General features: G+C 41.1%; 1 protein-coding gene across 3 annotated transcripts in view; it reads right to left on the bottom strand.

The window, feature by feature from the left end:
* Positions 1-14614, bottom strand: part of LOC133564140 (myc box-dependent-interacting protein 1) — a 28625-nt gene extending 14011 nt beyond the window's left edge. For 2 of the 3 annotated variants that reach the window (XM_061918273.1, XM_061918275.1), the window contains exons 1-11: positions 14308-14614; positions 11432-11512; positions 11286-11340; positions 11122-11216; positions 8128-8223; positions 7933-8043; positions 7782-7874; positions 7619-7704; positions 4262-4337; positions 3929-3990; positions 2699-2737 (exon numbers count right to left, since the gene is read on the bottom strand). In XM_061918273.1, the coding sequence (XP_061774257.1) occupies positions 2699-2737; positions 3929-3990; positions 4262-4337; positions 7619-7704; positions 7782-7874; positions 7933-8043; positions 8128-8223; positions 11122-11216; positions 11286-11340; positions 11432-11512; positions 14308-14394 (881 nt within the window). In that variant the 5' untranslated portion in view covers positions 14395-14614. The remainder of the gene's footprint in view (positions 1-2698; positions 2738-3928; positions 3991-4261; positions 4338-7618; positions 7705-7781; positions 7875-7932; positions 8044-8127; positions 8224-11121; positions 11217-11285; positions 11341-11431; positions 11513-14307) is intronic. The other variant, XM_061918274.1, reaches the window with a different exon arrangement.

The raw sequence follows: 14614 nt of genomic DNA, 5'->3' as shown, positions 1-14614 counted from the left end.
GGTGACACGGCAACCAAAAGTTGCTTTATTACAAGCGAGTGTCATTATACAGGACTGCAGTACCTGGAGGAGGTCAGGTCAAAAATAATGAGGCACTCCTAACTTATGACTCTGATCTACGTTTAAAATACTCCATTGTGGTCGACATAAATCTCTACATCGGGTTGATAAGTGATGTATATTTCTGGTCTTGTCATCCTCGTCCGGACAAAAGGGCGACACGGCAGTGCAGCTGGATCAAAAGAGATGTCGGAGAACGTCTCTTTCGAACGCTTTACTCTTTGAACGCTTTACAGATCCAAAAGTTGCTTTATTACAAGCTAGTGTCCTTATACAGGACTGCAGTACCTGGAGGAGGTCAGGTACAAAAAAAATGAGGCACTCCTAACTTGGAGGAGCCGAACCACAGGCTTATATTCCTTCTTTCTCTGTCTGGGTGTGTGTTAATTCAGGAGAGTACAACCTGACCGTGTAAAGAGATGTTTGTGTGTAGGGGGCTTGGATGACAACAGATGTATACCATAACTTGGAAGTTGACGTTAAGATAAGCACGGACTCTCTCCTCCAGGATAGAGCTATCACTTTTGCATTCCGAAGTCTGAATTTATTGCCGAATCTCTGGAGCTCAACTCAAATATGAGCTCAACCATTATTTAACTAAACCTGGTGGTTTGCTTTCTCCAAGGTGAATGTAAACATTCACCATATGTAGAACATAATATAAATTAATTCATTCATTTCTATAGCCTGGGCTTTTAGCTCGGTAGCTAGCACGCTCGGCATACCCAGCGCCACTGAGCATGCACTGAACATTTTGTCAAGTTAAATTCCGGTCAAAATGAGCTACCTGGTGCAGATAAACAGTTGACTTTGTCACCTGCGTTACAAGCAAGTAATTATTTGAAAATATGTGTATTTCATAGTCTAGATCTGAGTAGGCAGAATAGAGTGAATCCAATTAGCTCCCTTGTTACCTGACGTTTGCTAGCGTTTAAGTACAAGTAAGAAGTTCTCAAAAAAAAATAAGAAAAACATGTGTTCTTGTCTCACATAAGGTTTGTGTATGATGGACACAATTCCAAAAAATAAAATTACAAGTGCAGGTCCCCTTTAGAATTAAATAGAAGAACAAAAATGGGATTTAAAAGGAGCCTTGAGGAACACCACGAGTAAACAAGCTACAGCAACGGCTTAACATAATATATTGTATATATATTTATATAATATATATAATATATATATTATATATATGTGTGTATATATATACAGCATATGTGTATATATGTATATATATGTGTGTATATATGTATTTATGTGTGTGTACATATATATGCATATATGTGTGTATATACAGTATATGTGTGTGTATATGTATATAAAAACATGTGTGTATATATGTGTGTTAATGTGTATATACGTATAATTATGTGTATGTATATATGTGTGTGTATATGTATATATGTTTGTATATACAGTATATGTGTGTATATATGAAAAATTGTGTGTATATACAGTATGTGTATATATATATATCTGTGTGTGTGTGTGTGTGTGTGTGTTTGTGTGTGTGTGTGTGTGTGTGTGTGTGTGTGTGTGTTTGTGTGTGTGTGTGTGTGTGTGTGCATATATATGTGTGTGTGTATATATGAATATATATATATACATACATGTGTGTGTATATATGTGTATATGTGTGTGTATATATATATATATATATATATATATATGTGTGTTTATATATGTGTGTATATATGTATATATGTGTATATACAGAATAGGTGTGTGTATTATTGTGTGTGTATACATGTACATATGTGTGTATATACAGTATATGTATGTATATATGGGTATATATATGTGTGTGTATATATGTATATATGGGTGTATTTATGTGTGTATGTGTAAATATATATGTATATATATATGTATACATATACATATATGTGTGTGTATATATATGTGTGTATACATATATATGTGTGTATATATGTATATATATGTATGTGTGTATATATGTGTGTGTATATATGTATATATGTGTGTGTATACATATATATGTGTGTATATATGTATATATATGTATGTGTGTATATATGTGTGTATACATGTATATATGTGTGTATATACAGTATATGTGTATATCTATATATATATGTATATATGGGTGTACTTATGAGTGTATGTATATACATACATATACATGTGTGTATATATGTGTGTATACATGTATATATGTGTGTGTGTTTATGTGTATATATGTGTATATATATATATATGTGTGTGTGTGTGTGTGTGTGTATTTATATGCGTGTGTGTGTGTATATATATATACGTGTGTATATATATGTGTGCATATACATGTGGGTATATATGTATACATGTGTGTGTATATATATATATGTGTGTATATATATGTATATGTGTGTGTGTGTGTGTGTGTGTGTGTGTGTGTGTGTGTGTGTGTGTGTGTGTGTGTATAACGTCACTTTAGTTGCTTTTTGAAGGAATTCCACCAAAATGATGTAAGTCCATGTCCAACTTGTTGATATTTACAGCTCTGAGTGCGCCACGCTCTTTCCAACAAGCAGGTGTGTGTGAACCAAGCCAGGATTCTGTCAGAACCTGACATACAGTACAGACATGTGGACAGACAGACAACAGACATGTCACCATGGTTACCACCTTCCTTGCTGGTTACCTCCTATTTGCCGCTGCCGATAAGCTGCTACCTGTCTTTCTGCAACGGAGGTTCAGGGGTGGCCTCAGATTAATTCATGCATGTCACTGGGTTTGCAAATACGCCGAACACCTTTTGTAAAATGTGGTGTATTGGTCCGGCCATCATAAATAAAGAGACAAAACCTGATTTGGGGAAAGAAATGTGCTTCAAAGTGGAAAAACTAAACTATCTCATTATTCAAATGTACTTATGCATCAAATATAGATGAAGACCTTCGGTACAAATCCATTATAGTACAGTAGGGAAGGGATTTGTATGAAATCAGCGTAAAAACCACGACATGCAATTGTTAAAAAACAGCGTAAAATGAAAAACAGTTGATCACAGTAGCAAATGCAGTACAAACCACAAAAATCGGTAGATAACCTAAATAACTATGGTTGTAATACGTAGAAAACACAGGACTTTATGCTGAAAATAATAAACAATTACAATGCATTTGCAAACACAAGCTTACAAATAATGTAAAATGTACAGTATCATTACTATGTCTAATTGAAAGATTGTACAGTATACTTTAAAGGAGCCATATGTATTAATTTCATGTCAAGTCATCATTAAATGGCCCTGATATGTCAAAAGGCATGAATAAATCATCTTCTTTTCCAGTACCTCTATAACTGATAACGGTAGATCAGCCAGGATATCATCATTTCAAAATTACATTTACAGCCCCGAAATCTTGTTATTGTTTTTATTTCGAAGCCCCGCCTTCCACTGTTTTGACCAATTACAAAGTCCGGGAGTGTGTTACATCCAGCTTGTCAGTTACGCACCGCCATCTTGGTCTGGCTTCCGCCACTGGTAAAGTTACTAAACATGTCAGACCTTAGTCAATCTAAAAGTTACCATTCTTAACTTATTCATCACGGCAAGGGCTGGCACCCGCTTTTCTCCGGCAGCTGGGTCTGCCAGCACCTCCGTTGGCAGCGCGCCGAGACACGCCCCTTCTCAGGTAATTAATTAACCACACCGAGTCTAACTGACGCTGTGGTCCGAGCTTTTAATACCCACAAAAGACAGGTTAAGATTTTCAACACTCTACTGCCATTTGGCGGCGAAAATACATCACGTTTCATGTGTCAGGTAAATTGCCACGCATAGGGCTGTATGAATCCCCTTCCTACTGTACATCTTTGGTAGTAGGAGACACTCAGAAAGGGGGGAAAAACTGCTTTTCTCACTAACCTGCTCGTGTCCGTGTCCGTTTCTTCGAGTTTCTCCAAGACGTCGTGTAGATCCTGATCCAACTGCCCAGAGCGGGGGAAAAGGCAGACGTTAGAGTTGACACCCACGTTGTTATTGTGAAGGTATTGAGAGTCATGGACAATACACATGCTGTAAATAAATGATACTAACGACTGGAAAAAGTCTAGGAAATTGCAGTAAAACAGCAGAAGAGTGTGAAAGCAGGGGATGGTAGGTTTGAGTAAGCCCAAACGAATAGCCGATCAATTATTTTTCCAATTAATGTGTGTACTAAAACTTGCGTTGCATGTGTACTTTGGAACAGGTACTCACCCGGCTCATTTCCTTGTGAAATTTCTCCTCAAAACCCGCCAAACTCTGGAAAGTGCTGACATAAAACCCCACACGACTGCACAACAGAGATAAGGAGAGAAAAAGTTGGAAATTCAATGCAATTGCAGATTTTGTTCCCTGCCAAGAATAGATTTGAAGACAATAAGCCTTTGTCACATTTGAAATTGTCATCATTTTCTCTGCGTCCTCTCAGCTAGCACGACAGCACACATATTTACTTGTGTGGGCAAAATAAATGATGAATGTATTTTCTTCCTCCAGTTCCAAAGGTTTAGGGCAGGGGTCGGGAACCTTTTTGGCTGAGAGAGCCAAAAAGCCAAATATTTTAAAATGTATTTCCGTAAGAGCCATATAATATTTTCTTTAACACTGAACACAACTAAACACGTGCATTTTTAAGTATGACCAACATTTCTAGAGTATAATGGGTCTCTTATTCTTTGTAATAACATTGTTATTCTGAAGCTAACTGTGGCGGGGGCGTGGCCCGCGGGCCTGCAGCAAGCTGGGATGTGCCAGGACCGGCCTCGAAATCAGCGAGAGCTGCGTAGATGCTCCACCTGAGCCTTGTTATCTAATCACCTGTCGCTCTGTTATATGCAGCAGCCAGGAGGAGAGACGGGGTTGGGGCTGGAGCCAGAGCGCGAGCGAGAACAAAAGAGAAAAATACAATTGCTGGAAAGCAACTGAGAGACTTATAGAAAAAAAAACAATATTGTAACCCTGAAACGGGCTCTCATGTCGGTGCTTGGTGGTCTGAAGAACCCCCAGGAGGACAAGCCCCGCACTAACGTTTAATAAATAAATAACTTCTTAACGCAACTTCTTGAACAGGTGCGGTAGTAAACGGATGGATGGAGTAAAAATGCATGAGAATGTTTTATGTTTTGAACATTATTTTTAACACTTATTACAAGTGGAATTATTCATTACTTATCATGTTAAGCAATGTCAGCTCAGATTTATCCGAGAGCCAGATGCAGTCATCAAAAGAGCCACATCTGGCTCACGAGCCATAGGTTCCCTACCCCTGGTTTAGGGTATTACACCTGGACACCTGTTGTTTGGAATAAGTGTTGCCCTGGTGTACGGGCAAATTGGAAGACGCCGACAGCCGTTCAAGGTACCCTAAAGCTGCTACCAATGATTGAAGGGCAGGCAAAGATGTGGGGCTCGCAGACTTTCTGTGGTTTCTGGACAAAATCGCAAACTGGAATACATCTTGGAAAAGCTTTCCGCTCTACAAGGCGAAATTATGATCAATTTTACAGCCAGAAGGGACAACTAGAGCACATAAATCATTAGAACGTGTTTGCGCACCCTAACCAAAACAGTTCTTATCTACAGTTCGGCTCCCTCTGCAATGGTCGTGGCTTGGTCATGCAGGGAACACCCCAGTGAGACCATTGCAGCGAAAGACGCTCTGAATCTGTCAGAATAATTGTATATAAGTTATCACACAACTTGTTTGCTATGAGTTCAGGTTGCCCTGCGTGAAGACAAAAGCTGTCTTTGATCTTATTAAGCAAAAGGTAGACGGCTTGTCGGTTTCTCAGATCTTGGACAGCCACAGGAAGGACCTTATCATGATCCGAAATCTACGAGCAGAGAGGGGGCAAACCTGACACCGCTCCAAGCACTTTTTTAAAAAACTGTTTATGACCCAATGCAACTGCTCTTAATGAGTTCTCTCCCGTTAGCTGCTGCTATGTAATCAGGAAATGCCCAAATAAAAGAGAAGGCGTGGAGCTCCATCCTTAGAGCGGTGGGGTGACACCGTACTAGGGTGCGGGACCAAGCGCTCTCCTCATGAGCTAAACTAAATCATATCTCTGTTTGATTCCTTGCTCCTTGTCTTGTTTAATAGATAGTTCGGTGTTTGAAAATGACAGAATCGCTTCCCCCTTTTCAAAGACACCTGGAACACCCACTCTGCTGATGAAAAATGGAGCAACTTCCAGAACAATGGACAAACGCACCCGTGGACTACGTCTACACAAAACCGCACACGTACACACCCCCGCCCATCCTGTGACAGATGAAACAATGATCCTCAACACTGTTCATCGTAACGTCTTTCCAGAGCTTTCAAGAGGACATCGATTCCATCGATCACTTTTACGGAGCAAAACACGTTTTTATTTTCGGCCGTAACCACAACAAAAACATCAGCAGAAAAAAACATCCGTCTAGCAAAACTGGTCATTTTGTGTGGTACAAACTGGGCCAAGACCAACTCTTAGTCGTCTGTCACCGATGCGTTTAGGGCCACACAAAAAGTGGGACAACTCCGACACTACACACAAAGTGTAAATGCAAGCTCGTTACAGTAAAACTCCTCAATCGGAAGTGTGATAATTCTACTGTCATTTATGAAGAATGTTCATTTATGGATATTAATCACAAAATGCTACACTCTTGGCATTCTCTTCATGAGCTTCAAGCACACCTGTGAAGTGAAAACCATTTCAGGTGACTACCTCTTGAAGCTCATGGAGAGAATGCCAAGAGTGTGCAAAAAAAGTAATCCGAGCAAAGGGTGGCTATTTTGAAGAAAGTAGAATATAAAACTTGTTTTCAGTTATTTCACCTTTTTTGGTGTAGTACATAACTCCACTTGAGTTCATTCATAGTTTTGATGTGACAATCTACAAGGTAAATAGTCATGGAAATAAAGACAAAACATTGAATAAGAAGGTGTTTCCAAACTTTTGGCCTATACTGTAGGTCATGAAAAACAAGATTTTTTTTTTTTTTTCATTGTAAATCATTTAAATTAGAAAATAATCTAATGACAATGACGGCTGTTATTAGATTATTCTGATAAAAGATTGAACTAGTTATGGGACAGGTGTGACGCTGGTGTGGCCACAGTCTGTTCACACTGGGATCTGGAAGTTTTTGTGTTTGCTCAGACACATGAAAAACCAGAGGGAACATTGGTCGCAATATGTTAATATGCTTTGTTCAAGGTTTTTTTTTTTCCTGGTCTCAAACTGAGCCCCTTGTCCCCGTAGGAGCTTAGTTGGGGTTTTGCTTTTTTCCACCTCCTTTACCTATTTTACTACCCTTTGTCACGAGGCTTCCCTGTTCTGTCTACCCTGTCACTGTGTGGATGGATCTTTCTTGTCATTGCCCAAGTACAAGGACATGTTGCATATACGCCCTTGGACGGGATGTACTGTAAACAAAGTTTGGTGGTACTTTTCAGGTGCAATGACAATGAAGTTCTTCCATTCCATCTTTGTGATACACTTCTAACAACTCTCTTTGCATATTTGTTTCATGCAGTTCTCTGGTCGGTATTTAAGAAGGATTGTGAATGAAGCCCAATACCTGTTCCAGAGTGAAGGTAATTCCTCCTGTAAGTCAATATTTATTTCCTCAAACACCTTCTGAGCTCTCTCCAACTCCTCTTCGGCCTAAAGTAAAGATGCAGACATTTTCACCCAATATTTCAATGTTTGCAAGCATCTCGAAGTACACACGCGTGGCGTACCTGGCTCCGGGACAAGCTGCTCTGGGCAACGTTGTGTGCAGACAGGATGCCTTGAGCCCAGCCGGGGGTTGCTCTCTCCAACAAAGACGAGGGCTGCCAGTAAGAAACACAACCGTTTGGCACAGAATGTGCAATATTGTGAAGCAATTACCTTGGTGATCTTAATACCGCCGTCCTTTTTCTTCGACTTATGAGTAGTGGCGTAGTTGTGTCTAGCACTGTCAAAATCCACCAACTTCCTGTCCCTCTTGGCGATACGAGCCTGAACAACAAAGCCACAACCGAGATGGCGGATAAGCGTTTGTGTCATTTCATTTCATCCTACAATACTGAGCAGGCCAGGTACTTTGATATCAGGAAACTGTCCTAAGTATGTATCCATGGAGATGAGAGCATGATCGACCAACTTCTGGTGGTAGTCAGTCCAGAGCTCGTCACAGTCCTGGAACATAAAGCAAGCCTGTAGTCATAACATGCTATACTTATACAAAGTGAAAATACTTTTGCTGAGTTCATGGCAGCTTTGTCGAACTTCTGGAGATATTCTTGGAGATCAAGTTCTACCGGGGCGGTTTTCAGCCGAGTGTGAAGCTGAAGCCATGTGGGACTGCACCTCCCGGGTCGGTTCAGTCTCAAGTGGATGATTTCAAGTATTAAGAGTGAGGGAGGACTGGAATGCGGGATTGACAGAGAGATTGGTGCAGGGATGCGGTCACCGTACTGGTCTGTTGTGGTGAAGAGGGAGCCAAGCCGAAAGGCGAAGCTCTCGATTTACAGGTCAGTCTACGTTCCTACCCTTACCTATGGTCACAAGATTTAATGACCGGGTAATGACTAAGGACAAGGTCACGAATACAAGGAAGAGAAATTAGATTTCTCCACAGGATGTCTGGGATCACCCTCAGAGATAAGGTGAGGAGCTCGGTCAGAGTAGAGTGGAGAGGAGCCAAACTAGGTGGTCCGGGCATCTACTACGGATGCCTGTTGGGTGCCTCCCTGGTGAGGTGTTTTGGGCCTGTCCAGACCTAGGACACGCTGGCGGGACTATGTCTGACAGCTGGCCGGGGAACGCCTCGGTTTTTCCCCCTGTGGAACTAGAGAAGGTGGCTGGGGACAGGGTCGACGAGACTTTGGACTGCTTTGGATGGATGGCTGGATCAAGTTCTACTGGGGCGGTTTGCAGCCGAGTGTGAAGCTGAGACCACAGTGGACTGCACCCCCTGGGTCGGGAGTGAAGTTCTGCCTCAAGTGGAGGAGTTCAAATATCTCAGGGTCTTATTCACGAGTGAGGGAGGACTGGAATGCGGGATTGACAGAGAGATTGGTGCAGGGATGCGGTCACCGTACTGGTCTGTTGTGGTGAAGAGGGAGCTAAGCCGAAAGGCGAAGCTCTCGATTTACAGGTCAGTCTACGTTCCTACCCTTACTTATGGTCACAAGATTTAGTGACCGGGTAATGACTAAGGACAAGGTCATGAATACAAGGGGGAGAAATGAGATTTCTCCACAGGATGTCTGGGATCACCCTCAGAGATAAGGTGAGGAGCTCGGTCAGAGTAGAGTGGAGAGGAGCCAAACTAGGTGGTCCGGGCATCTACTACGGATGCCTGTTGGGTGCCTCCCTGGTGAGGTGTTTTGGGCCTGTCCAGACCTAGGACACGCTGGCGGGACTATGTCTGACAGCTGGCCCAGGAATGCCTCGGTTTTTCCCCCTGTGGAACTAGAGAAGGTGGCTGGGGACAGGGTCGACGAGACTTTGGACTGCTTTGAATGGATGGCTGGATCAAGTTCTACTGGGGCGGTTTGCAGCCGAGTGTGAAGCTGAGACCACAGTGGACTGCACCCCCCGGGTCGGGAGTGAAGTTCTGCCTCAAGTGGAGGAGTTCAAGTATCTCAGGGTCTTGTTCACGAGTGAGGGAAGAATGGAACGCGGGATTGACAAAGGGAGTGGTGCATTATCGGCAGAGAAAGCTGAGCTAGAAGGCGAATCTCTCGATTTACAGGTCAGTCTACTTTCCTACACTTATATATGGTCACAGAATTTGGATAATGAACGAAAGACAAGGTCGTGAATACAAGCGGGAGAAATTAGATTTCTCCGCAGGATGTCTGGGATCTCCCTCAGAAATACAGTGAGAACCTCGGTCACCCGGGAGAGGCTCAGAGTAGGGCCGCTGTTCCATCACGCCTTGGTGGCTTGGGCATCTACTACGGAAGCCTCCTGGACTCCTCCCTGGTGAGGTATTTCGGGTCTGTCCAGACCTAGGACACGCTGGAGGGACTATGTCTGACAGCTGGCCCGGGAACGCCTCGGTGTCCCCCCTGTGGAACTAGAGGAGGTGGCCGGGGACAGGGTCGACGGGACTTCCCTGCTTAGACTGCTGCCCCCGCGACCCAGACTCGGATGGCTGGATGGATAAAGTTCGGATGTAAAGGTGAATGTTAAATATCTTAAAACGGGTTTTGTGGCAATTCCGACTTTGGTATGTTGAGTGGCATGTTTTAGCAGACTGCGCTACAAAATGATGAACCCCCCTCTTCCTCTTTCGCGAGATACACCCAGGAATGGAGCCATATGAGTCCCTTCCCTACTCTAGAACGACTAAGTCATGAGTTCAGGTGACGAACTATCCATCCATCCATTTCCTACCGCTTGTCCCTTTCTGGTTGACCGGAGACGGGGAGGGGGAGGGGGAGTGCATTTGGGCAGAAGGCGGGGTACACCCTGGACAAGTCACCACCTCATCACAGGGCCAACACTGATAGACAGACAACATTCACACTCACATTCACACACTAGGAACCATTTAGTGTTGCCAATCAACCTATCCCCAGGTGCATGTCTCTGGAGGTGGGAGGGGCCTATCCCCAGGTGCATGTCTTTGGAGGTGGGAGGAAGCCGGAGTACCCGAAGGGAACCCACGCAGTCACGGGGAGAACATACAAACTCTACACAGAAAGACCCTGAGCCCGGGATCGAACTCAGGACCTTCGTATTGTGAGGCAAATGCACTAAGCCCTGTTTCACCGTGCTGCCCCACTACTACTACAAGAGAATAATGAACAACAAATCATTGATTGAAGTGACAAACTTGCAATGCCCCGTTTGTGGACAAGGCGACTACAGCCATGGAAACACATTCATCTCTTCATTAACTAGCCTGGAGGAGAAATACGTCCCAGTCCAACGCGATGTAAATGTTCTTGTACGCTCTTAGCCTAAGTACGGAACATAAAACAGAACCTTTACATTGGTTCTGGTGTGACTGGGAACTTGGTATCTCATGCAGTTGCCAATAAGAGCACTTCAAAGATACCAATACTGAAAGATGTGTCTGACCTCCACGATGGAATCGACTTCGTTCTTGCCGTACCACTCTGGCTCGTACATGTCGGCCAAACAGGACTGCACGTTCTTGGAGGACTCGTGCATGGCTGAGGACACAAACGTCACACGTCAGCGAGGATGGGACAAGGTGCGCATGAGTTGTGTGTGTTCCTCACCTTTCACGGCCTCCAGGTAAGCCCTGAGGTCCCGCTGGAGTTTGCTGCCTTCAGTCTGAAAAATAACAGAAGGATGAGAAGACTGATGGATCAGCTCCGAGTGCCACATGTTGGGAATGAGGTGATATCCTTCGCTGGATCCTCACATATTGCTTGTTGAAGTTAATGACTCCCTCCTCGAAAGCAACGTCTTTGGTCTCGTCAGCTTTGCCAAGCTTCTGTAGAACCTGTCAAGTACAACACAACACGACATGAATAATAGTCGGAGAAAGTTCTCTCATCGATGCATAGTATTCATTGTATACGTCTTTTACGTTGTTTATGTTTTATATACACACTGTAAGTATATATATATATATATATATATATATATATATATGTATATATATATATATATATATACACACACACACACATATATATAAATATATATATAACCACATTATATATATATATATATATATATATATATATATATATATATATAATGTGGTTATATATATATTTATATATATATGTGTGTGTGTGTGTATATATATATTTATATATATATGTGTGTGTGTGTGTATATATATATATATATATATATATATATATATATATATATATATATATATATATACATATATATAAAATGTGGTGACAGACACCTTCATAACAATATGTAATATGTACAATATACACACTGCAAGTATATATATAATGTAGTAATAGACACCTTCATAACAATTTGTAGTATGTTTTATATACACACTGCAAGTACATATTGTATATATTGTAGTAACAGACATCTTCATAACAATATGTAATATGTAGAATATACACACTGCAAGTATATGTATATGTATATATATATATATATATATATATATATAATATATATATATATATATATATATATATACACACACACAATGTAGTAACAGACACCTTCATAACAATATGTAATATGTACAATATACACACAGCAAGTAGATATATAGTGTAGTAACAGACACCTTCATAACAACATGTAATATGTACAATATACACACTGCAAGTATATATATATAGTATAGTAACAGACACCTTCATAACAACATGTATTATGTACAATATACACACTGCAAGTATGTTTATAATGCAGTAGCAGACACCTAATAACAACATGTAATATGTACAATATACACACTGCAAGTATATATGTAGTGTAGTAACAGACACCTTCATAACAACATGTAATATGTACAATATACACACTGCAAGTATATATATAGTGTAGTAACAGACACCTTCATAACAACATGTAATATGTACAATATACACACTGCAAGTATATATATAGTGTAGTAACAGACACCTTCATAACAACATGTAATATGTACAATATACACACTGCAAGTATATATGTAGTGTAGTAACAGACACCTTCATAACAACATGTAATATGTACAATATACACACTGCAAGTATATATATAGTGTAGTAACAGACACCTTCATAACAACATGTAATATGTACAATATACACACTGCAAGTATATATATCATGTAGTAACAGACACCTTCATAACAACATGTAATATGTACAATATACACACTGCAAGTATATATATAGTGTAGTAACAGACACCTTCATAACAACATGTAATATGTACAATATACACACTGCAAGTATATATATAGTGTAGTAACAGACACCTTCATAACAACATGTAATATGTACAATATACACACTGCAAGTATATATATAGTGTAGTAACAGACACCTTCATAACAACATGTAATATGTACAATATACACACTGCAAGTATATATATAGTGTAGTAACAGACACCTTCATAACAACATGTAATATGTACAATATACACACTGCAAGTATATATATAGTGTAGTAACAGACACCTTCATAACAACATGTAATATGTACAATATACACACTGCAAGTATGTTTATAGTGTAGTAACAGACACCTTCATAACAACATGTAATATGTACAATATACACACTGCAAGTATATATATAGTGTAGTAACAGACACCTTCATAACAACATGTAATATGTGCAATATGCACACTGCAAGTATATATATAGTGTAGTAACAGACACCTTCATAACAACATGTAATATGTGCAATTTACACACTGCAAGTATATATATAGTGTAGTAACAGACACCTTCATAACAACATGTAATATGTGCAATATACACATTGCAAGTATATATATAGTGTAGTAACAGACACCTTCATAACAAGATGTAATATGTACAATATGCACACTGCAAGTATATATATAATGTAGTAACAGACACCTTCATAACAAGATGTAATATGTACAATATACACACTGCAAGTATATATATAGTGTAGTAACAGACACCTTCATAACAACATGTAATATGTACAATATACACACTGCAAGTATATATATAGTGTAGTAACAGACACCTTCATAACAAGATGTAATATGTACAATATACACACTGCAAGTATATATATAGTGTAGTAACAGACACCTTCATAACAACATGCAATATGTGCAATATACACACTGCAAGTATATATGTAGTGTAGTAACAGACACCTTCATAACAACATGTAATATGTACAATATACACACTGCAAGTATATATATAGTGTAGTAACAGACACCTTCATAACAACATGTAATATGTGGAATATGCACACTGAAACAACAGCAAAAAAACAGTATTCAGTGCTGTAAATAGTAGTGGAGACATTATGGCGCCCTCTGGTGTACATCCACGGCATCCCTCACACGCAGAGTACGTGAGAAGCGGCCTACTACTACTAACTACTATTACTAACTACTACTACTAACTACTACTACTACATTATTTTCACGATGATAACATTGTTGCCTATGTTGAAGAGCACGGAAATTGACGAGTCCTCCTTGAACGCATCATCGGAGCTGCGAGGAGGTCGTGACGCGTCATTGCGCCTCGGCGGTGGGGGGGGGTGGGGAGGCCGGGCCGGGGGGGTGCGCCACTTGCCACCTGCGGGCCTCATGCCTCCTTACCTTCTCCTGGGCTCTGGTCAGCTTCTTCTGGACGTTGCTCGCCACCTTCCCCGCGGTCAGCCCCTTCCCCAGATTGAGCTCGGCCATCTTGCAGCGTGGAGCAGCAGGATCGGGATGCGCGCGGGACGACAATCACGAGGACGAGGGCGCCCGTGCGGGAAAATGCATCAATGTCCCGTGGGAGAAAAATTCAAGTGTCCGATAACGCGAGGCGTGTTGGCGCAATGTCAGCTGGTGTCGACCGAAGCGGGAGGAGGAAAAAAAGCGAGGCTTTGGCGTGATTCTCTGATGATGGAGGCGCGTGCAC

The sequence above is a fragment of the Nerophis ophidion genome, linkage group LG13 (assembly GCF_033978795.1).
Source record: "Nerophis ophidion isolate RoL-2023_Sa linkage group LG13, RoL_Noph_v1.0, whole genome shotgun sequence".
NCBI classification, from domain to species: Eukaryota; Metazoa; Chordata; class Actinopteri; order Syngnathiformes; family Syngnathidae; genus Nerophis; species Nerophis ophidion.
This window is presented reverse-complemented; position numbering and strand designations above follow the sequence as displayed.